General features: G+C 50.5%; 1 protein-coding gene across 2 annotated transcripts in view; it reads right to left on the reverse strand.

Moving 5' to 3' along the window:
• Positions 1-24,045, reverse strand: part of CDK18 (cyclin dependent kinase 18) — a 68,190-nt gene that overhangs the window by 5,954 nt on the left and 38,191 nt on the right. For both annotated transcript variants that reach the window (XM_073319787.2, XM_073319786.2), the window contains 10 exons: positions 10,981-11,126; positions 10,624-10,749; positions 7,939-7,995; positions 6,680-6,794; positions 5,591-5,685; positions 4,537-4,599; positions 2,357-2,480; positions 1,739-1,859; positions 1,197-1,294; positions 347-452 (listed from right to left, as the gene is read on the reverse strand). In XM_073319787.2, coding sequence (XP_073175888.2) covers positions 347-452; positions 1,197-1,294; positions 1,739-1,859; positions 2,357-2,480; positions 4,537-4,599; positions 5,591-5,685; positions 6,680-6,794; positions 7,939-7,995; positions 10,624-10,749; positions 10,981-11,126 — 1,051 coding nt within the window. The remainder of the gene's footprint in view (positions 1-346; positions 453-1,196; positions 1,295-1,738; positions 1,860-2,356; positions 2,481-4,536; positions 4,600-5,590; positions 5,686-6,679; positions 6,795-7,938; positions 7,996-10,623; positions 10,750-10,980; positions 11,127-24,045) is intronic.

The following is a 24,045-nucleotide window of genomic DNA, read 5'->3' on the forward strand; positions in this document are numbered from 1 at the left end:
TTTGTCTTGTATAGGACCCTATTAGCCCCCTATTATTCACACTTGCTATCTGGTGTGGTGGCAGTCTCAGCAGAAAGGATGGAATAAGCCCGGCAGATGGGTACTTATCTGCGAGCCCCTGGAGGGGCATCCTTCCAGGGCAAGTTGTTTGCACATTAGCAGGGCACAGTGGAGGAGGCCTGCTCTGGTGCTGGCTTCACCCGCACCTGTTCTGGAGATTGGCGGAGATCCTTAACATCCAGGGCTATCAGTCCAGCCCCTACCCCAACACTCATTGCCCTAGTCTCCCATTTGTGAATAGCCTGAAACCACAGTGCAAGTGTGGGTCTCTGCTCAAGGGAGATACCTGGGTGCATGATTTATCAAGGGCTGGGCTTGGTACCGGGTGAAATGATAACCCTTAAACTCCTCGTTGGATGTGATTCCAGGCCAGGAGTCTTCTGTAGGGGTGCCTGGGGGAGAAAGGCAGGTTTACACACATCACCCTGTGCATGGGCTATGGAAAGTTGCTCTTAACGACACTAGATGACACTAGAGAGAATAGCTCCCTGTGGAAAAGCCCCACTGTCTCTAGTAAAAAACAATGGCTATTCTATAGGTGGTGTGAACCATCCTCTGGAACTGAATAGAGAATTCTCTCTCTGTTATCAAATTCTACAAGAAGATTATAAAACCTTATAGAAAGGATCTGATTCTCCAGTACAATGGTTCGCAACCTTTCCAGACTACTGTACCCCTTTCAGTCTGATTTGTCTTGTGTATCCCAAGTTTCACCTCAATTAAAAACTACTCGCTTACAAAATCAGACATAAAAACACAAAAGTGTCACAGCACATTGGATCTGAAACATTGCTGACTTTCTCATTTTTAACATATTGTACTTACAGTTCAGTGGGCAGTACATAGAGCAGTAGAAACAAGTCATTGTCTGCATGAAATGTTAGTGTGTGCTGACTTCACTAGCACTTTTTATGTAGCCTGTTGTAAAACTTGGCAAATATTTAGATGAATTGATGTACCCCCTGGAAGACCTCTGCCTACCCTGGTTGAGAACCACTGCTCTCATAAATCCTACCAGATTTACAGGATGGGAGTTAAAGGCCAGCCTAGCAGCACCAGGGAGGTTACAGTTTTCCCTCTCTGCTTAGCCAGCCACCCCCCTCTCGTGGAGACAAGGGAGAATGCAGAAGACTCACCAAGAAGCTTGAAGATTAAATGGAGCTCTTCTTTCACAGTGGAGCCTGGGAACATGGGCCGTCCTGTGACCATTTCGTAGTGTATGCAGCCCACACCCCTAAAGGAGCAGCAGAGACACTGGAATTAGAGATGGGAAAGCCGTCCTAGTCCGTCCCTGCCCTGTGTCCAACGTAGCCTGGTTTCTTCCAGTTCCAGCCCTTGGATGAGTCTCCCACCAGTTCCCTTGGAAGAGACATCAGTACCCAGAGCTACCACACTATTATTACAGCTAACCATGCACACAGCGCCGCACGTGTTCACGTGACACAGCGCCCCTGCTCCAAAGAGCTTGTGCCCTCCGAGATGCAGGACACGGCACAGAAACCGAAGCAGGCGGCAGCCCAGTGTTATTGTTGAACATTATTTAACTGGGCAGCAGGGTGCCCGGTGCTGTACAGACACACGGAGGACAATGAATTCCCCTGCCCTGAGAGCTTGGAATCTTAATGTGGGACTCTGATGGAGCCGTCCCACCCCGCCCTGCATGCAGATGCCAGCTCACCACATATCGATGGGTGTGGAGTACACAGTCGATCCCAGCAGGACATCGGGGGGCCGATACCACAGAGTGACCACCTCGTTGGAATATGTTTTCGTGGGGATTGATTTGGCTCTGGCTAGACCTAGGGACGAAAGGGATGTTAGCAAGACGGCTCCTGTTGTGTTTTGCGGCAGCAGTGCGCCCATCCCAGGGAGCTGCACGGCCAGGTTTGCAAAACAATTCAGCTCCCATCTAGGCACCTAAATGCAGCAAGACAGATTTGGAGCTGCCCGTCTGACAATCTGGCCCACTGCATTTAGGAGCTTAAATGGGAGCTATTAGGTGCTGAAGCCGTGTTCCCAGAGGAGTCCTGCCCCCCTGCATTCCCAGACCAAGCCCGGCCCCTAACCTGTGCGCCTCAGAGGACAGGCACCAAGCTGAAACCTAGCTAAGTGAGCAAGCAGTTTCCATACAGAGGTGACCAAAGCACCAGCTTGAGAAGTGCAAGCAAGCTTGTGGCTGGGGCTGCCCCTGCCCGATGCTGCTCTGCAGCTCCAGGGATTGCATAACCGCTGTTGTCTGCACAGCCCGAACCTGGTCCAACCCAGGCCAGTGCTGTTCTCTCTCTGCCCTACTCACCGAAGTCAGCCAGCTTTAGCTCTCCCCTTTCGTTGATGAGCAGGTTCTGCGGTTTGAGGTCTCGATGCAGGATCTTGCTCTTGTGGCAGTAGGACAGGCCGCGGAGCAGCTGAAACAGGAAAATCTTGGGGGGAGGGGAGCAGAAGGGGTGAGAGCAGAGGGAAAGCAGGGTTTGGCATGTTGTTCAGCACGGAGCAGGGACAAGCAGAACCTGCAATGGGCTTGGGATCCTTCAGTGTGGATATAAATGCGAGCTGTAACAGTAATGATCACTAGCTGTAACAGGGAATAAAAATCACAGTGGACAGCTCTGGATTGATTTCAGACTTTGTACAGGTGCCACCCCTGGATGGAGCAATGTGCAAAGCCAGCACTGATGCGTCTCCAGCCTGGAGCACAAGAATAAGGGCCAGATTCACACCCACGCTAAGGCCCCTTTACACCAATGTGGCAGCGTACAGAGGCCTTAACATGGCTGCAGATTACACTGACTTTTAAATTACATTCATGTCCACTGTAAGGCCCCTCTACACAGCCAGGGCCTCTTTACACAGTCTGGCCTTCAGTGTGTCAATGCAAATCTGACCCGACGAATACATCTCCACTGCGTGGCCATGAGTCTCAGGGCCTGGCTCGACAGACTCAGACACGAGCTAAAAGTAGCCTCAGAGCTGTTCCGGCTCAGCCTGGGGCTCGGCCTCTCCCCTCCTCCGGCTTCGGAGCCCACGCTCCAGCCCGAGCCAGAACCGATACCTGGCTGCTTTTAACTCTGTAGCAGGAGCCCCGTGAACCCAAGTCTGCACACCCAAGCTCTGAGACTCATGGCCAGGGCCTTTTTTTTTTTTTGGCAGCATAGCATGAGATCCTCTCTCTCTTTGACTCATTGGCAGAGCTTGCAAAGACCGGGCGCTCCACTGGATGAAAAGCGTTTTGAGAGCTACTGATGAAAAGCACTCGGTAAGAGCTGGGTATAATTATTATGATCATTATTATTGATGGTATTTCTGTGTTTGTCTGGAACTTCCCTCTGCCACATGCAACCAATTCCAAACGTTCAGGGAATGTTCTAGGCATCCAGGGGCAGAACTTTACCGATTTTAGGGAAAACTGGAAGGGGGGAAATGAGGGATGCACAGCAACCCGGACATCTGTTTAGCGCGGCCACAGCTTCAAGCACCTCTGCAATTGTTTACAGATTAAATAACTGAATTGATGGCCCCTCCTGTTGCTGCCCAGCATAACAATAGCCCTGCTCATCCTCCCAAGACAGTCTAACATGCTGACATCCTGAATAACTTCCCTCCCAGACAAAATTCAATGGTGGTGAGGAATGGGAGGCCCACACCTTTCCTGGTGGGAGGAGGGAAACCAGGGGACCTGATATGGTGGGGGATACACAGAGCCCTGAGGTGGGAATGTGAGGAAGGGGCGCAGACAGAGTCCATAACATGGGTGGGGGGAAGAATGGGGAACTCTGGTATGGTGGAGGGGACATGTGGGGCACACAGAACTCCTGGTGGGGGGAGATGAAGGAGTAGATGCAGGGAGGCCCTGAAATAGAGGGGACTGGAGGGATGCAAGGAGCTCTTGGGGTGTTCAGTCAGCTCGGTCTCCAGAAGTTATGAAGTGTGCCCTCCCTCCCCCCAGTGTAGCTGCATTCTGTCCTTAATTAAGTCAGTTTCCTCATTTGCCACCAGACTAACACCAAACACCCCACTCTGCTAGGAACTGGACAAGGGGCGGAGTGTCTGTCTCGGGAACTTTCTAAAATCCGTTGACAAGGTCCTGCAGTAAGATGCTAGGAAGGAAATGAAATCGCCCTCGGATGAACGGTAATACAGACAACTAGTAAAACTACTGATTAATGGTTGAGGAAAGGGGATGAACAGCGTTTACAGATGACACCAACTTATTCAGGTTAGTCCAGGCCAGAGAAAATGGTGAGGAACTTCAGAGGGTCTAACAATGCTAAGTGAATGGGCAGTGCGATGGCAGATTAATTCACTGTTGAGAAGAACATGATAATGCACACTGGATCGTCTGAATAATCTGAGTGTGAATGTCTGAGTCCTCAACGACTGCAATGCGGCTTGCTTCAGTTCCCTGGGTCTTCAACATGGCCACCATAGAGCATCCCCTGAGAGTTTGTAAACCCCTTCCACAAGATAGTGGTCTCGTACCTTCACGTTGTGCATATTCATCAGGTTCCCGCAGTTATCCAGATATTGCTTTAGGTCACTGTCCTGCAACAACAAGCACATCCCGAAGGAACCTTCTAAGTGACCATGAATAACCATGTGCCCAGCAAGTTACTGACAACACATGGCGATGGTCAAGCTGAGCCTGGTAAGTGAGGTTTAACAAGGGCTGGGTGGCTAAATCTCACAGATAATTTTAACACGCCCTGAAACCTTTTTCACAGATTTACAGAGGTTATGGTCAGAAAGAACCATTACGATCATCCCAAACCCTCCCCCAAGTGGCTAGGGGGAATGGGTGGAGATGGAGGGCTAGGAAAACTTTGCCTCCCTCATTTCCTATACAAGTGAACAGGCTTGATACAGCAATCTCTGGGTGAAATTCTATGGCCCACGTTACACAGGAGCTCAGAGCAGACAATTGTTATTAGAAGTGAATAAATATTTTGTTAATTAAAAAAAACTGAGTGAAATCTCTGACTGCACATATTGAAGAGACCAGGCCTATCTATCAAATGTTAATATTGTGTGGGTGTTGTAATGATGCTCACTCTGCAATGTGGTAACTCCCTGGTTGGTACACAGGGCGATCTGATGTTTATATTCCTGCATAATGTCTCTTTAAACAAAATCTCATTGTTGTAATGTTGATTGTTTTGTATCTGATATTTACATGGCAAGGATTTATAAACCCTTCTATATACTTCTAAATAAACAGATAGTAATGTAAAAAAAATCAGGGAAATAGCTGATGAAATTACTGTGAAATGTTCCCTTTTTTGACCTATTACAAAGCAGGTCAGGGAATTCTCGAAGTCTGGAAATTTTCAGAATTTTGAAAAACAAAAAAATGTTGTTCCCCGTGATTCTCTCTGCTATTTTTTCTCTTTTGTTGCAACCAGCAGTTCTCATCATTCCATGAACCATTCCTGTGTCTGGAAGGAGCCCCCACCCCTCCCTCAGCAGGAGAAAAGCTGGGTGTCCAGACTGCCCCAGCACAAGACCAAGTGCCCAGGCAAGCAGCCCATGGACTCACCAGGTACTCAAAGACAAGGGTGAGGGAGCGCTCCGTGTGGATGAAATCATGGAGGGTCACAATGTTTGCATGTTTCAGGTTCTTCAGCAGGGAAACTGCAAGGCAAGAAGAAGATAGCGTTAGCCATGAGGACCCATTGGCGGCAAACTTTGTCATGAGGGGTGGCAACCTGCCCAGGCAGGGCTGATGGGTCCCAACATCTGTTCCTCCTGGACCGGGTCAGTGTTTTGCAGATGGAAGAGTCAGTCCTTCAGGACTGAGTGGGTTTGGATTGGCTGGCTGAGCTGCCCATCAAGCCCTAAGGGAAGTCTGATTTGCTACTAACTTTCTATTGCAGGCAGCGTTCTCCTTTTCACACAGTCATGGGGGGCTCTCCGGAAGCGGCCGGCATGTCCCAGCAGCTCCTGACCTAGGTGGAGGGGCCAGGGGGCTCTGCGTGCTGTCCTTGCTTGCAGGCACTGCCCCTGCAGCTCCCATTGGCTGCAGTTCCCAACCAATGGGAGCTGTGGAGCAGGAGCTCATGGCAGGGGCAGCGCGTGGAGCCCCCTGGCATTCCCTCCCACTGGAGCTGCAGGGACACATGGAGTTGGGTAGGGAGCCTGCCAGCCCTGCCAACCCTCCCTGCCCGAGCACCAGCAGGGTGAGACCGCCCGGCCCCCATTCCCAGGACCAGCGGGGGTCCTGGACCGCGTGCCACCACCGGGACCACCCCCAGCACCAGGGGCGTCCCCAGACCACCCCCCAGACCACCTGCAGCCCCTTTGCTCAATATTTAGTCAGGGGTATATAGTACAAGTTATGGACAGGTCACAGGCTGTGAATTTTTGTTTACTGCTCATGACCTGTCCAGGACTTTTACTAAAAACACCTGTGACTAAAACATAGCCTTAATTATGGGCTCATTTGAATCATAGAAATGTCAGGTTGGAAGGGATCTTGAGAAGGCATCAAGTTTAGCCCCATGCACTGAGGCAGCGCCATCTGGTAAGCAGATATAAATTGCTACCCTTTATACTCACGAGTTCCAGAACTGTGGTCCATCTCTGTGTGTGTTGCCTTTTAGCACAAAAAGCATCTACTGCCCCTTACCCTCCCTTATAGCTGTGCAGGGTGCTCCTTCTTCATGCTCCAGGCGGATCTCCTTCAGAGCGACCAGGTTCCCAGTTAGCTTGCTGCGCCCCTTGAAGACAGTGGCATAGGTGCCCTGTGGGAAAGGGACAGAGAAATGCAGCTCATGAACTCACACTTGGATGGCATGTGAGCAGGGCTGCTAAGGGGAGCACCTGACACCCTGCATGTACCACAAACCAATGTCCATGGGAGCCTTTTATCTTTGGATGGAAGGGATTGAAAAACAAGGGCAGGATAATTTTACAACCACTGGTGACATTGGTAGCAATGCAACTGTGCACACTGGCTAAATCCCTCTCCAGTGGCTGGTTAACGTAGAACGTAATAACCTACTACTGCTACCATCTAATGGAGCTGCTCCTTTAACTCAAGTGGGAGAGACCTATGCTGTCGATCCTGGCTGACGAAAGGTGGTCAGGATTGTTACATACAGTAAGATATTCATAGGACTCAATGTCATACTTTGGTAACCCAGTGGATCAGGTGGTAATTTCCCCTCCTGTAAATATAGTATTACCTTGCACAATTTAACACCTTTTGTAAACCCAGAGTTTTGGGAGGGGAGTCTATGTTTTGGGCTTAAACCTTGAAGGCCAGATTTTCAAGGCTGGAGCTCAGAAGGCAACCTCTTAATTTGTCAGCATGGAAAATACAATCCTGCATTTAGAGTAGCCATCTAAGCAACCAGATAACCTTTTGCCTGTTTAACCAAGGGCTTTGTGGGTGCATCTTAGGCACCATTCTTTGAAAATGGCCCTTTAAGAGTTTAGTTTGAGAGGGTGGGAATGATCTACTGGCGCGAGAACAATCCTGGGTAGCATGAACATCTGAGTTCTACACTGATTCCCTCTGTAGCCTTAGGCAAATCACTTAACCTCTCTGCCACTGTAAAATGAGAACACCACTTAACTACCCAAGACAGGGGGCGGGGCAGGGTTGTACAGAGTGTTTGTAAATTGCTTTGAAGATAAAAAGCCTGATCCAAAGTCCCTGAAAGTCAACTTCAAGATTCCTGTCAGCTTCAATGGTCTTTCGACTGGGCCCAAAAGAACTCTGCAAGTGCTACGTTTGAGTATTTCTTGTTACTTTTAACTCACACTGGGCCAGGACCAAACTCCCATATGCTGAGGAAGTTTGGCTGTGGGTCTGTCCTTTGCAGCTTGGGCTCTGTTCTTAACTTCATCTACAATGTTGAGTTGATTTCACGTTCTCCTTACCTCCCCCAGTTTTTCCAATTTAACATAGGTTTCCAGCTTCCCAAATCCAATGTCCGACTGCAAAGAAAAGGGAAGAACATCAGCAGGAAATATCCTTCCCGAGGAAAGATTAGCCCTGCGGCTGAAGGTCACATCAAGGAGGCTGGGCAGTATGAGCTTTGGGGGGAGATAAATCAAGGCAGGTAGCAGTTCTAGATACACAATGTTTATTGCTATCTGCAGGGGAGAGCAGCCAGGCAGCCAATCAATCACAGAGAAACCACAACTGACTGGTTGCTTAAAAGAAACAAATGATACCTGCTTTCTCCTTCCATGGAACTATGACGCAAGCTATTAACTTCATCACTGCGCTAAGTGTCTTCTTCTGCAAAATGACTGTGGCTTGAAATATTGCCCTCCACTGCTCCTATCGCTACGATTCCATGATCATTCTGTCCATCTGTCCCTTCCTCACCCGTCAGCCTGGTATTTGAGCAGTTAAGTCTGAATTTAAACATGAGTTTTTTTTTTTTTAATGCAGTGATGCCGCTTTCATCAAAGACACCTACCCTAGGATCACATCAAGTAGGCAGCCCCTTCCTTGTGCTAAAAGTCAATTCCTACATATCTGATCTTCAGTAGAATGCCATTCCTTGATCACAGATACTTTTCAAACCAACCAGGAAAGAGACATTTCCTATTTGCAATGGTCACTCTTTCAAGTTATACTGAGAGACACACTATCATAGACACAACCACGGCAAGGGTAGTCTTGCGGTTAAGGCACTGGATGGAGACTCGGGAGACCTGGGTTGAGTTCCTACCACAGACTCTCTGTGTGACCGTCAGCAAGTCTGTTAACCTCTCTGTGCCTCAGTTTCCCAATGGGAAAATGACACCGCCTTTGTCTATTTAGATTTTAAACTTTTTGGGGGAGGGACTATCTCTGAGGCGTGGTCTACATTATAACATTAAGTCGACCTAACTACATTGCTCAGGGCTGTGAAAAATTTCGCTCCCCATGCGATGTGGCTAAGCCAATCTAAGCCCCAGTGTACATACTGCTAGGTCGACGAAAGAATCCCATGGATAGGTGTTCCTGTGACATAACTAGCATGTCTCTCTCACACACCCGGTACGTGTTTACGTACAGGACAGTCACAAACACAACTCTTATCTCAGGGAAGTTCAGTGGGTTTCCACTTTTTGATATGTACCATAATAATCACTACAACACATGCCATATACATCTCTCCATCAGTAGGCGGTCCTAGAGAGACAGCTGTCACTCGACAGGGAGTTTTGGAACAGTGCAGTCACCATCCACGGAGCAGAGAAATAGTTTGTCATCGTCTCCCAGAATAAAGAACATCATGGTCGTCTGATTGGAGTTGGACAGGAAAATGGTGGGTGAATTTTAAACCGGTGGCAAGTCCTGGAGACTATTCATCTACGGGCTGCAGCAGGGACACAATCCCCCTTACAAGTGGGATCCAGGAGGAACCGACCTACTACAGAACGGAGGTCAGTCTCTCTGGCTTCTCTGCCATTTTCCCTGCATTTTCCTCCCCGCATTTTCCAATCAGCACCCTTTCCATCCACTCATTTTACACAAGCCACCAAAACACAGAGGAGGGAAACTTACAGTCTAGCTGCTGACACGAGGTGGGTTTGAACTAGGGACTTGTGAGGTCAATGGTGTCAGTAGCCTCACTACCACTCCCCTGACCAATCTGCCTCCCACAGGAGCAGCGACATCAGTCTATTTTGCACAGTTGGTGGACCTAATACCGTGACTGTTGGAATGTGAGGGAGGCTGGACATGATCTGACAGCCTACGAATGGCACACTGCCACGTGGAGAGTTTTACAGAAACACTCATTATTCATTGACAGGATTATTAATATTTATAGCACACTCGCTTCACCCAGGTATATGTTATTCAATAGACACAAGAGACTGCACAAGTAGGTGTGTGCTGTCAGTACACCAGCTTACACCATTCTTCCCACTTGGGGCTAGATATCTGTCCAAGGCTTGCCAAGGCCTTGGACCAGTGACTGGGCAACACTGAGTGTTCCTGGTGCCTAGGAAGCATGCTGGCATATTCGTAAATAAGGCGCCGTGTTGTAGTCATCATGCATGCTAATGCTGTGCTATACAGAAAGTGAAACTCTGAAATTAGTACGAAGACTAATTCATTATTTTCCAGCGTTCGCATTTTAACGAGAAGCGGCGGCCGCCAGCAGGTGCTTCTTAAATGCCAAGTGGCTTTCAGTCCCCATCCTTTCAAAGAATCAAACCTTAGTGTGGGCACGTGGGAGTGTACGAATGTGAGGGGCAGGCGTGGGGAGTTACACAGCTGGGTGTGGGCACATGTGGCGCAGGGGATTTGCACTGCACATGGACATGGGATTTGCACACATAGGTGCGAGCATGTGCATGGTGAGGATTGACGCAAGTGTAGGCATGAGTGTGTGATGGTTTACGCTTGTGGTTGTGTGCAATAGCGATTTACTTGCATCAGTGTGTACACGTGGAGATGTGCACATGTGGGAACGTGGGTGGATGGGCATTCACATGGGAATTTGCACACGAGTGCATGAGGATTTAAACACATAGCAGCGAGCAGTGGGATACGTGCACAGTGTGGTGGGCCTGACACAATTCCCCCCAGACCCAGACCCCCTGAGCTGAGGGACTCACGAGGGAAGCCCGTCGAGACATCCTGCTGAAGGTCTTGGGGAACTCTGGATTGTCCATCTGCAGCTTGTGCAGGAACTCCGGAGGCAGACGGATGTCCACAGGCAGGGAGAGCCGCTTGCTGACATCCTGCAGACAGGGCCAGCACAGAGTTAGTGTCTAAAGCACCTGACACAGCTGAGAATCTTAAGCAGACATTCAGGGAGCAGTGCCTGACAGCCACTCACCTCAGCCTACATACTCCCCATGCCCCCCACCCCACGTCCTAGACAACTGCCTCCCACCTATGAGAACCACGGAGCTCCTCTCCATGCACCTCCTCCTCCCCCCACCACAGGTGCAGCCCCACCCAGGACTTGCCTCCATGGAGAAGCGGCGCTGGTTGCTCCTTCGGTAGCGCACAGCTTTCGGGGACTGGCCTTCCACCTCCGAGGGGGAAATGGAGGTTGGCTGTGCCCGGAAACCTCTGCCCAGGTGGCCCAGCTGCAGGTGCCCTTGTGCCAGGTCTGATGAGAGAGGAAGCAGAGACAGAGTGGATAGACTGGATGGCACCAAAAGGCCACTATTAATCAATACAAGGGACAATCACATTCCACTGATGAGTCTGAGTACAGGATGGGGAGCGAGGTGACTCCTGGACACTGATCCGTGCCCTAACACCAACCCCCTCTGTGGCCTTGGGCAAGTCCCTTCACCTTTTTGCAGCTCAGGTTTCCCTTCCAAAACACTGGGCCAACACTGCTACATCCCCGGGGGAGCTTGCAGGAGCTAATGTGTGTTTGCAAAGTGAATAGAAGTGCTAAGGATTTCTACTAACTATAGCACCTCTGCTGTTACAACTGAGGTGGTGCCTAGGGGCCCCAGTCAGGGAGCAGGGCTCCACTGTGCTAGGCACTGTATACACATGGATTGAAAAGACTGTTCCCTGCCCCACAGAGCTTGCAGTCTCAGGGGCAGGCTGTGATAGCCTTTCAGTACTAATTGCTAGTGCTTTACTCCCATTGTACAGATGAGGAGAACTGAAGCCCTGGGAGACGAAGTGACTTGCCCGAGGTCCTGCAGCAGGCCACTGGCAGAGCTAGAAATAGAACTGTGGTCTCCTGAGTCCCAGTCCAGTGCTTTATGCGGGAGGAAACACTACTTAGCACCCTACCCTACATGGAGCACCACCTGCTTCAACGAGGCCTACTCCTCACCACGAGCAAGGCTCTCTCTCTCTGGCGCTGAGCAGCTTCGGCTCATGTCACAAGCAGTACTGTCATCATTATTCACTCCCAGGGACCTGAACGATTCTGAGCAAAGGACCTATGGGATTAAAGGGGGGCAGACAGAGTGTCCTTTACTGCACAATAAAACCAGCAGACTCCCGAGGAAGGTACGAGTTCCCCAGCCCCAGCCCGTTACGTCTCAGCAGATTACGTAGTCCTGGGAAATGGTCCTAAAACACAGCAGCCCTCTTGAAGGCTGAAGAGATTCCAAATAATAACCCTTCTCTTAGGATTACAAGTCTGAAGCATCATCAAGTCCCAGGCGCCATGAAAGAAGCAGGAAATCAGAACAAAATAAGCCACAAAGCTCCCTCAGGACTCCAGTTTTAGGCTTGCACTTAATTCCTCCTTGGTCTGCAATTAATGTCTGGTTGCTAGGAAGCTCTGGAGCGCAGGGACCCAGACCCTGGCTCAGTAAAACGTTTAATGAGTTCAACACAGGTCACCAGAATCCCTGTGAGATGGATTCTCCAAATTCGCAGGGGCATTATTTCCAAGAGAGCCATTCAAAACAAGGCCTCTGCTAATTAGATGTTTCTGAATGAAGTTTGGCTATTTAAAGAGGAGTCAAAAACGTCCTGCGAGGATTAGTGGAAGAAATTTGACTCCCTTACAAAAGACTTTCAGCAGACACATGACAATGTCTTCAGGCCCTTCCACAGTGAGGGCATGGATACAACACAAGGCGACTGCCTTTGGCACAGACAGCCTTTCACACAAGCCAGTCATTGATACAGAACTCAGCTCGCTGAGGAAACAGAGAGAGGGAGAAGAGAGGGGAAGAAAGGTCTGCACATTAGGTGACAGAGTTGATAGGAGAGTCGGACAGAGAGATACCAGGGTTCTATTCCCTGCTCTGTCCTTGACCTGCTGTGTGACCAATTCCCTCTCTGGGCCTCTGCATCCCCCCTACGCTTTGTTTACTTGGAGTGTACTGTCTTTGGGGCAGGGGCTGTCTCTCACTACGTGCATGTACAGCCCCTAACACAATGGGTCCCTGACCTCAGTTCGAGTCCCTAGGTTCTACTGTCATACAATTAACAATAGTAACTTCCCACCAGCGTGAGTAATGGGTGCACAAGCCAGCCACAGGGATTGTCACCTTTAGCAAGAAGGAGCTGCAAGTGAGCTTGGCATTTTAACAGATCAAGAAGAACAAAGAGGCCAGAAATGGGGGACCTGCTGTTCAAGCGTAAATGCCCTCTTCACAGACACAGCTTCCTTTCTGACCCGGTTCTTGAACTCCTCCAGCAGCCCAGCCCAAGCTCTCTAGCTGTTTAAGGATCCATTTCTTTCAGCCCAGGAAAATATTACAGCCCACAGCCTGTGACATGGACCCATGCCCCCCTTCACTGGAAAAAGCTAGTGAAGAACAACTGTGCCCACTACTAATGGAAACAGTCAGAGTCTCCTTCAGAGAGACACACCTCCCAAACCCCTTGAAAAATGCCATAGTTGGCCCAATCCTCCAGAAGCCATCACACAACCCTGAAGATCTCTCGAACTACCCTCCCGTCACCCACCTCCCATTCCTAGGCAAAATAACTGAGCAAGTAGTAATCATCGAACTCCAGCAGCATGCAACGTCAGCCATGAACGTAGATGTCTCCCCATCAGAAGCCAGGGCACAGCCGAGACAGTTCTGGTGGCACTAGAAGACAACCTTCTTGTGGTCATGGACCATGGAGGTGAGATACCAATGCTCGCAACGCTGGACCTCTCTGCAGCCTCTGACACAGTGGAGCACAAGATACTGCTAACCTGTCTACATGACATGGCAGGAACAAGGACGCCAACTGTTCTTTGGCAGCAGAGCTCAGAGAGGGGTGACAGGTGACTGCTGCCACCAGAGACTTCACTACTGCTACTGATTTTACCTGGCAGGCGCCCAGATACTACAGGTACGGGTGGCAGCATAAAACCAACGAAACAGATCCATCCATCAACCTCCTTAACAACATTTTCCGGGGCCCAGACACACTGCCTTGGCCACTGCTAAAGCCTTTGTGGATGGGGCTTAGTTACATCACTCTGGAATAGGCTCAAGGGTTGGTTTCAACAACAGTTATAAAAAAAAAAGAAAAAAAAAAGAAAAGACCGTGTCCCAAGCTCACCCTGCTTTCTTGGGGTTTTCCCTTATTCTTAAGAACAAAGCACATCCCTCAGCCCAAGCTTCCTCCTGAGGTTAGCCCTTCCTTTGTTTTTCGCCCTGCAGGGCCTCTGTCCCTTCCCTACTTCTCTCTGCTTTATGAGAGAGACACTCCAAGGTTTTTGTATTCCTTGGTTGAAGCTAGTAGGACCCACCTGGTCTGGCTGCTCGTGTGAATCAGCAGAAGAGCTCTGCGTTTCTATGCAGGGATCTACTGCCCTCTGACAGTTATCCTTAAGAGCCATTAGTGAATTTCACACCAGGGTTCAAATTCCAAACACCCTCACGTTGAGATCTGAGGTTTCAGCCTGGGCTCACCATTAATACTGATTATTATTACACTGCAATTTACCCTCTGCACAGGATAAACTGTTGACGCGACAAACACCAGGGTCAGTGCTGCGGGGGGTGGGATGAAGGGGCATGGCCATTAAGAGCACAGAGCACCACAGCATTAGGAAAATGCTATACATCAAGAGCAGGCACTGGCAAGCTGCTCCCTTCCCTGGGAGCTCCACTGGTTGTTTGCAGCATGAGTCAGGGAGACATCTCATGACCTGCCATGGTGTATCAGCCACAAGATCCCTCCCCTGTGAGCCCGGGGAACTAGGAGTGTCCGGAAAGTGTCCTGGCATGCAAAGATGCCCTAACTCCCCTTAATATCTTCTTGCTGCTGCCACTGCTGCTGGGGGGCTGCATGTCACCACAGCGGCCCTCTAGCATGGTGCCAAGTGGTACTGAATCACAAATGTTTCTGCAGGGGCCCGGGTTCCACCAAACCGCTCCCTGTGTCTCCACAGGCTGAAGGCAGCTAGCTGCTCCAGGCTGAGAGTGTCTTGTCAACGGAAGTCATTGGAAAGCATTTGCCTGGCAAGCATTTTGTAATGCAGATGGAACAGGTCCACAACCACTATGCTACTGCAGCGTAAGGAGACTGTGGGCTTTCTCTCTCTCTGTTGTGCTGCATGACAGGGAAGCTTCACCTGCCAAGGAGTTCTCTGTACCAAGGGATATGGTAAATTGTCCATCGCTTGCAGTTTACATCGAGATTGAATGCCTTGTTTAAAGAGATGCCCCACGTCAACCACAAGTTACTGGTCCAGACGCAGGAATTACCAGGTGAAATTCTCTGGCCTGTGTTATGTAGGAGGTCAGGCTAGATAATCAGAACAGTCCCTTCTGGCCTTAACATCTAGCAATCTGTAGTCCACAGAAACAGAGCTGGGCCCAAACCCAATGGGGCTCTACCTAAACCCCCTCCCCCGATCTGAATGTGTGGCTTGCTCCTAGTACTAGAATGGGCCAAACTAGCACCCCAAATCCAAATGACCTGACGTTAGGAGAAGTTAAGCTTCAGATTCAGGTTTTGATTCTGACCATAGCCAAAGTTGGAAGGAACAGGGGGGAGTTCAGATCTGGGTTCTAGTTCAGGACCCTCTGTATTAAACCTATTAACTGCTGAATCCACCGGGGATGTAACACTCGAAGTAACAGTGCCCACCCATACATAATAACTCAGCAAGAGAAGGCTAAATGTCAGCAGGAGAGTTCCTGACCAAAATACACTCGGCTCAGCTGCCCAGGGCACGTCCCTCGGCCATCCTCCTGCTGAGGCACCGTTAGCCGAGAGCTGCACAGAAACAGCCCTCTGCTATTTCTAACGCGGCTTTCACTGCATTGACTTCAATCTACTTGGACAGCTCACCGCTGGGTATCAGCAAGAGAGCTACATTCGGAGGGCACTAATCAGAGCAGGGCACAGCCAAGGCTGGCTTCACTAGCCCATCTCCCGGATGAGATGCAGCAGATGAACGACCCGAAGAGAGGATGGTTTTGGGCAAATGTGGTTCCCTGCCACTGTCACTGGTGTAATAAGGGTGCCAAGGGTTCAAGGGATTCTCGGCTCTTGTCTGGCCTCTGTCTGTTAGGATTCCTAATCAGAACCCACCATGAGGTGTGGAAGCACCTGAAGTGGTGCTGATTTGCATAAGTCTACTCAGGGGGATGAAGGTACCAAGAGACCCTTCCTCCCAAGTCCATTCAGAGGGACTTGGTTTCCATCTCACGCCCGAGTCCTTGCAAGTGAAGGGGACTGTCCCAGAAGGAAGCAGCCGGACCATTGTTGCATTCAGACTGTAGGGCCAGGAGGCTGCCTTAATCCAGCTCTGTTGTAGGATCCGCACGAATGCATGCCTGGGCAGTGGGCACCTGGCCACAGAGACACCACAGGTCATCAGCCAGGCTTGGGCCTGGGCTCTGAACACCTGGGCCCTACTGTTTCAGTTAAAAGAGAACTCCTGTTTCGGTCAGCAAGCGGCAGATCGCATTTGTCAGGGTACGTCTATACTGCAGTAAAACACCCGTGGCTGGCCTGTGTTAGCTGATGCAGGCTCATTGCGGGGATATAAAATTGCAGTGTAGACATCTGGGCTTGGGTTTAAGCCCAGAGCTCGGGCTCTAGCCCGACCATCTACATTGCAGTTTTATAGCTCTGCAACCGGAGCCCCACAAGCCTGAGCCAGCTGACATAGGCTAGCCCTGGGTGCTTTACAGCAGTGCAGACATACATTTAGAGTCCCCGGGGCAGTCACTGAGGCAGGGGTGTTGAACATATGGCTTGCAGGTCGGACCTAACCTGCGCAATGTATCTATGTGGCCTGTGTGACGTACTCAGGTTCTCCAGGATCCAGGTAAGTTTCTATCCCCCATGGTTGAGAAGAAAACCTTCCAAATGAGAAGCGAGTGTAAAGTGACACACTGAAATCTGCCTGAGTCTGCAGATACCTGATACAACAGCTCTCTGGTGTGTGAGCTGCCCAGTTCCCCACTGATTTCACTGGAGTGACAACTCTAAAGCTCACTACAATGTCAACAGGAACTACTTCCCGGCTGGTCATTCAAGCAGAAGGAATGAGAAAGAAGGTGGGAGGGTGGGAAAGCCATGGGAAGGTGTGAATTGCAGCACGGAAGGAAGGACACGGAAAAGGAAGAGCAGAGAAGACTCACAGAGACAGGGGAAGAGGGAGAGAAAGAGAGAAAAGAGGATGGGGAAGGAAGAGAGCCGACTGCAGGAGCATTGGGCTAAAAGGGAGCAGATTTTGTCCTGGGGAGGGGCTGCACGTGACGGCAAAGGACAGCATCCTTTAAAATGCGGTTACTTCATCAAGGCTGCATTCGCCCCTTGCTCTCTGCGCAAACCGCCCACTGAAATTAGCGTGGGATCTGCCACGGATTGAGCCAAGTGTGACGACCTGGATCTGAATCTCAGCCCGCAGACCCTGCAATGAAGGCTGGAATCTGGCCCTCTCCAAATGCCCCTGGGCTAGACAAAGTGGGTCACATGCACGCAGCCACTCCCTCCACCCCAAGGTGCCTGTGCAGCGTGGAAGTGAACTGCAGCCATAGGGAAAGGGGACGCTCCAACAGGGACATTTGCGGGCTCACCGCCCTGCCTGGGTGTTGGTTGAAGATGATGTCAGGCTCTGGGTGAGTGAAAGCCAGGGCCGGTTTGATTCCGCTCTGCTTTTCATGTGGATTACAGCAGGCTCCGACATCCGGAGAATAATGAGGCTACCTAGGATATCAAAGCAAATTAAAGCGAGATGGCAGACACTGCAGCTGCCTTAGACGAGTCTCTCTCTCTCTTTTTATAAATACATTTAAACATTGCCTCTGCCAAAACAAGCTTTGATCTCCCGGGGAAAGGGGCCAAAACCCTCCACTGCTTGCTTGAGTTACAACTTTTAATTACCTCGCTAAGTGTGAACTCTCCTCTTAAATCTCCATTAAGCTTGCAAGGCTGAGCCCCACTCAGATCTTGGATCATTCAGCCTCTTTCCACCCTCGATACATTGTTTCTTGGGAGGCAAGGCAAAGCAAAGGCCAGGTTTGCCTCTGATTAATGCCACTGCAAATCAGGAGTGACTCTGGATTTGCAACCAGAATGACAAGGCTTTCAGCCACGCGGGTAGCTGCGCTGTGCTAACCATGATTCTGACTTACACCAGTGCGGCATGATTTGTGCACAGTAAAAACCTGGGCCTGATTCCGTCCTGCTTTATATCTTGTGTTTCCATTTACAATGCAATGTGGGGTAAAGCCTGGTAGCCCGGTACACTCACTTTGCACTGTTGTACCTCACTGCACCAGGTGTAGGACAATGGGGAATCAGGCTCCCAGTGCAAACAAAATCCCACTAAAAGAACAGGAGTACTTGTGGCACCTTAGAGACTAACAAATTTTATTAATAATTTGTTAGTCTCTAAGGTGCCACAAGTCCTCCTGTTCTTTTTGCGGATACAGACTAACACGGCTGCTACGCTGAAACATGTCAAAATCCCACTGCGATTAACTTCCAGGGGTAAGTAGCTGGAGAGGGAGAGAGCCGCCTAGCCACAGCCCTGTGTATAGCACTTAGCATTTTACAAATGTTAACTCAGCCTCACAACCCCACTGTGTATCACGCACATTGGATAGAGAGGGAAACTGGGGCACAGAGAGGTAAAGGGGCATGCCCAAGGGCACACAAGAAGTCAAGAGTCAAAGCTAGGATTGGAAGCAAGGAGTTCCTGGCCGCCACTCTGCTCCAGCCAGTGGGCTACATCATGCAGCACATGGATGCACGAACTGTTTCCTAAACTCCTTCCAGCCCCTCACCCCCATTTTCCCTCCCTTGCTTTTTTAACAACAGATAAATATTTTGCAACTGCATGCTCCTAAGCCGCTGAGGAAACAGGATTTGCTGCAGACATGGGGCCTTTGCAGCTGAGGGCTCCTGAGGGTCAGATACAAGCTGGCACCGAGACAGAGAGAAGGGGGGTGTCTCCTCTCTGAATCCTCATCTGAGCCACAAAGGTATCAGCTTGGCTGCATGGTGGCTTAAGGAGGATAGGAGTCTACAAGCAGCTGAAGTGTGCAAGGGCCACACAGAAGGGAATTATTTAATGTGTTACAAAGGGGTTTAAAGCAGCCGGATTTTTAGACATGCTGAGCACCCCCAAATCCGATAAAAGCCAATGGGAGATGCAGGGGCACAGCACCTCTGAAAACAAGGTCAACAATAACAGGGAGGACTCTGAGGAAAAAAGGGAAGCTTAAGTTGAATAGCAGGAACAGCTTCCAGAGGGTGAGATCTCCTAGACCGGGCAAGCCCATTGCTTGGGACACTGAATCTAGACTGGACAATGCACAAGGAACACAATGGGGGCAGGTTATCCCATAACTACAGGGTTCTCGCACCTTCCTCTACGGCAGCTGGTGCTGGCAACTGTCAGAGACAAGAGGCTGGGCGGGATGGACTCTAGGAGTTGCTGTGTTCCTATGAACACTGTGGGGTGTGGAGTGCATAACCCGATGGGTCTCTTCCACCTCTGAGTTCCATGACTGGGGGTGCCTGGAATGTCAAAGCCCCCGATATGGGAGTGAAGCAGCACCAGCATCAGGACAGAGACGTTTCAGGTGCAGCTTCTGCAGGGCACAGAGGACTCACTATCTCATCATGCGTATATACCCAACTGCCCCCTCCCCTCCAGACTGTGAAATTCCCCGGGAACCACTGTACCTAGCCAGGGAGCTGTTTGCTTTTAGTTCTTGCCTCATCAGCCTCCGTGCGCAGCCTGAGCGAGGGAGAGAGACACTGGGATTTCATTTCCCATCACACAGGGCATGGTCCTGGGAGAATTTCACCCCAGGCAAGGAGGACCCTTCTGCCCCAAGACTAAGGGTAGCCCAGCTCTGTCTGGGCTACTGACTGTACTGAGAAAGAGCCCCTTGGCATCTTTCTGCCCCGGCATTTCATTAAATATCAGGGGTTCAAGCCTCAGCTATAGCTCACATTGGGAAGCAATGTGCCTCTAAGCCACTCTCTGTCTCCTCTGCTCCTGGGGCGGGGGCTGGGGGCCAAACTGGACCAAGTGAGGCCTGCTCCAGTTTACATTAGCTGGGATGGTCTGCTAGGGACCACTCTGCTGGATGGGGATGGACGGCGTGCACTGCACTCTGGCTTCTGTCACAGCCCCTCCAGCCCCCAGATGGGCCTGATACACCTCCAGTGCCAGGAGGAGTTGGCGTAAAGCTGGCTACACCGGCTGTACACCAGGCAAAGAATCCCCCATGCCAGCCCTTCAGGGCAGCTTGCGGGTCACACCAAGTGACCTTTAAGGGCCCTATGTTGCTTTTCACACCCTTGTTTTTGTTCTCTTCGGCCTTTCCCACAGCTGCTCTAGGCAGGGCAGCAATGTTAGAAGCGCTCACACAGCCAGAGCATGGGTGTTTTTAATGGCTATAGGGCCAGGTTTCCCAAAGAGCTCAGGGCCAGACTTCCCAGGACTTAGCACCCACAGCTGGGGCTGGATTTTCCAAACAACTGGGCTCTCATTTAGGCCCCTAAATCAGAGCCAGATTCCCAAGCACTCAGCACGCCCGTTGCTTTCCTTAAGATGCTCATGGCTGGATTTTCACAAGAGCTCAGCATCTAACTCACACCCAATGCGCTGAGTGCTTTTGAAAATCAGGCCCACGTCGCCTAACATCGCTCAGGGCCAGTCCAGGCAATAGGGAGGCAAAGCTGTTAGCAGCCTGTCTACACAAGCGCTATCCAGCTGTAAGCCCTAGTCCCCTGCAGGCTGCCATACATGGGTCTCTCTTTGGTTGTTGAGTGAGTGGGCAGGTGCCTGGTGGTGGTGGTGGCCTGCTATAAAGGAGGTCAGAGCAGTTGATCTTGTGGTCCCCTCTGGCTTTAAACTCTCTGGGTATGTCTACACTGCAATACAAGCCCTGCGGCACTGAGTCTCAGAGCTTGGGTCAATTGACAAGTGATATGGCTCATAATAAAGGAAAACACCAGCGCTGAGATGGTAACACCCCCCCTTTAGGCTGCAGCATTCATTGGTTAAGTGACAGGTTATTGGGGGGGTCCCCCGCCCCCCACAGGATTTGCCATTCTACCTCTGTGTCTATCAGTTCCAATAACCTGCTGTCAGCAGCGGCCGAGGCTGGGAAAAATAATTAAATAATCCCCACGGCCAGCTCTGCAGCGCGATGAAAGGAAAATGATTTCCTGATCCCTGCAATGATTAGCTTTCTCCACAGTGCATGAAATTTGATTCCCTGCACGTGTTGTCCTTGAGCACACGTTCACCTGAGGAGACACCAACGCACCCTGTTTTCAGGCCTGCCACGCAGAACGGGCAGAGAGAGCCCAGGAGGCTCGTTCAGAAATGCGGGCAGCAGGAATATTTAAACTGCACCATACGGGACAGTATCAAAAGGACACACCCGGTAATGGTTGGGCCTGGGCCACACAGGGGGAAGCTTGGAGGAGTGACTGACACAAGACCCAACATCATGATTTTGGGGTTCTGGTCCCAGCTCTGCCACTGACTCGCTGCATGACCATAGGCAAGTCCCTGCTCCATTCTGTGCAGCAATTTCTCCATCTGTAGAATCAGGATAATGAGAACGACCTCACAGAAGGCTTAGTGCATCCAGGTTTGTAAAACAGGGCCAGACTGAGGCATTTGCCAATGGTGCAGCTGCATGCAGCCAGCTGTATTAGCGCCCACAAGCTTCCCAGTCTCCCCTTAGAGAGATGAACTTGGGGAGCAAACCTGGCTCGATTCCCTTCCAGAAGAAAGCAAACCAACCCCTTTCCTGATGAACCCCAACCTGCAGTAACCATGGCCTCCTCCCTGATCCAAAGACCATTGAAATGTGTAGAAGGGTGTCCTTTGCCATCAGTGAGCTGTGGATCAAGCCCATACAGTGCTAGACAGCCTGGTACATCTGTATGCAGCATTCCCCTGCTGAGCCCGCCCCTGCCAATGCTGGATGGCACAATGCTGTGGGCAGGGAGCTCTGAGCAGCAAGGGGTTTATTAAATGCCATCCGTGCAGGGTTGAAGAGACACTTCAGACAAATACAGCTGTCAGGCCGCTTAATAAATAACATCCGCAGCTTTCAGGGGAAGGAGATTAAGGGCAGCACAGAGGTGACTTCACAGGCTTGTTTACAATCTGTGAGAAACTTAATCAAGAGATCTCGGGCCAGAAGGAGCAGGCTGTATGGGAGTGAGGGAATGAAGCCGACGGAATGACGCAGAACTGGGGACAGTGGAGATGGGCACCATATCTGGGCTGTACTGCATGGGAAGGGCACAGGCTGCAGGGTGAGGAATTTACTACATACCATGGGAAGCAAACTGTAGCCTGGTGCCAGGCTCTTCTGCCTCTAACAGGGGGAAGGAAATACAGACAGGGCCTGCTACTGGGGGCTTCTGTTTCCTAGGGGGGCAGAAACACATCCCTGGGCCTGGTACTACGTTCTCCTGCCACATAGGGGACACAGACATATCCCTGGACTTGTACTAGGTTCTCCTGCCAGGGATCCTCAAGAAGGTGAAAAGGAGTACTTGTGCAGTGGGAGCTAACTGTTTAATATTATAAAAAGAAAAGCAGTACTTGTGGCACCTTAGAGACTAACAAATTTATTTGAGCATAAGCTTTTGTGAGCTACAGTGAAAAATGTGTCCATTTTACAGTGTAAAATGTTTCCATTTTACAGTGGAAAATACAGTGGGGAGATTTTATATACACAGAGAACATGAAACAATGGGTGTTACCATACACACTGTAACAAGAGTGATCAGGTAAGGTGAGCTACCCATTGTTTTATGTTCTCTATGTATATAAATCTCCCCACTGTATTTTCCACTGAATGCGTCCGATTAAGTGAGCTGTAGCTCACGAAAGCTTATGCTCAAATAAATTGGTTAGTCTCTAAGGTGCCACAAGTCCTCCTTTTCTTTTTGCGGATACAGACTAACACGGCTGCTACTCTGAAACCTGTCAAGAAGGTGACAGACTCAAGGCCCATGAAAGGGAGACAACTGCGTACTCAGCTCTGCCCTCGCTCCTATTCCATCCAGGTCACATGGGGAGAGGTGCTGACCAGCAGGGGTGGGCAGAACAAGTGGGCTGCTGCAGACCTTGGTTTGAAAAGTGAAGGGGAGGGGGCCAGGCACAAGCAGGCCTGAGAACTCATAAAGTAGCGGCCTTGTTATATGGCAGAGCCTGGGTTTGGTGCACACCGATAACGAGCCAAGGGCCAGAGAGCCCAGGGCTGATGTCCCCTGAGGAAGGTGCAGCCAGCTGCTGCTGTCAGTACCCAGCACTTTGTTAGCCTCGCACCGTTTCATTCCGGTAGCTTTCATGCCTGTAATTAAGGGTTTGTTCCTAATTATAGCCCCGTCAGCTTGCCAGTGTGGGGGGAGCAAACAGGCACCATGGCTTCTAATGAGCATCGAGTGTGGCTGCTTGCTAAGGGGGGGTGCAGGTGCCGGCAGCTTGATGCAAGCGAAGGGATGTAATCTGTTCGCAGCGGCGGGCACTGCCAAGGGGCAGGGAGCTGGGCCAAGGAGGAAAGAAAGCCATCTCTAGAACGGGCTGCTGGGTCTCTTCTACACTTAGGTTAGAGAACAGACGGCTGGATGGAGGAGCCAGGTGATTACTTTAGGGTCTCAGCCTTGATTTTTTTTTTTTTAAAAGGACGTTTCTAGCTGTTGTAGTTGCAGAGAAAGGCGTAAATGAGTGAAATGAGGAAGCGGTGTGTGGCTGAGTTTGCAGAAAGCCTGAGACAATTGCTGTGAGGAGAGAGAACTGCTGTGCATGTGAACAAAGCCTGAGCCCTGCCAAAGAGCCTGAGCCAATTGCTACTATTTCTGGGCAAGGAGAAGGGGGCCCCATGCTTTAACAAAGCGCAGGCCTTAAGCAGAAGAGCTGCTTCCTCCCCCACTTTTTGCTCTGGTCTTTAATGTGTATTGAGATGTAAAAATAATAATGCTTTGTTCTTTAACAGCACTTTCTACCCACGGCGCTCCCCATAAAGGAATGAATGTTGGGGAGGTATTACCCCTGTTTCACAGATGGGGAAACTGAGGCACAGAGTGGCCAGGGACTCGCCCAAGGTCACACACACTATTTGTGCTGCTTTTCTGGGCCCATTTGAGACAGT

This window comes from Lepidochelys kempii, chromosome 21 (genome assembly GCF_965140285.1).
Source record: "Lepidochelys kempii isolate rLepKem1 chromosome 21, rLepKem1.hap1, whole genome shotgun sequence".
Taxonomy (NCBI): Eukaryota; Metazoa; Chordata; order Testudines; family Cheloniidae; genus Lepidochelys; species Lepidochelys kempii.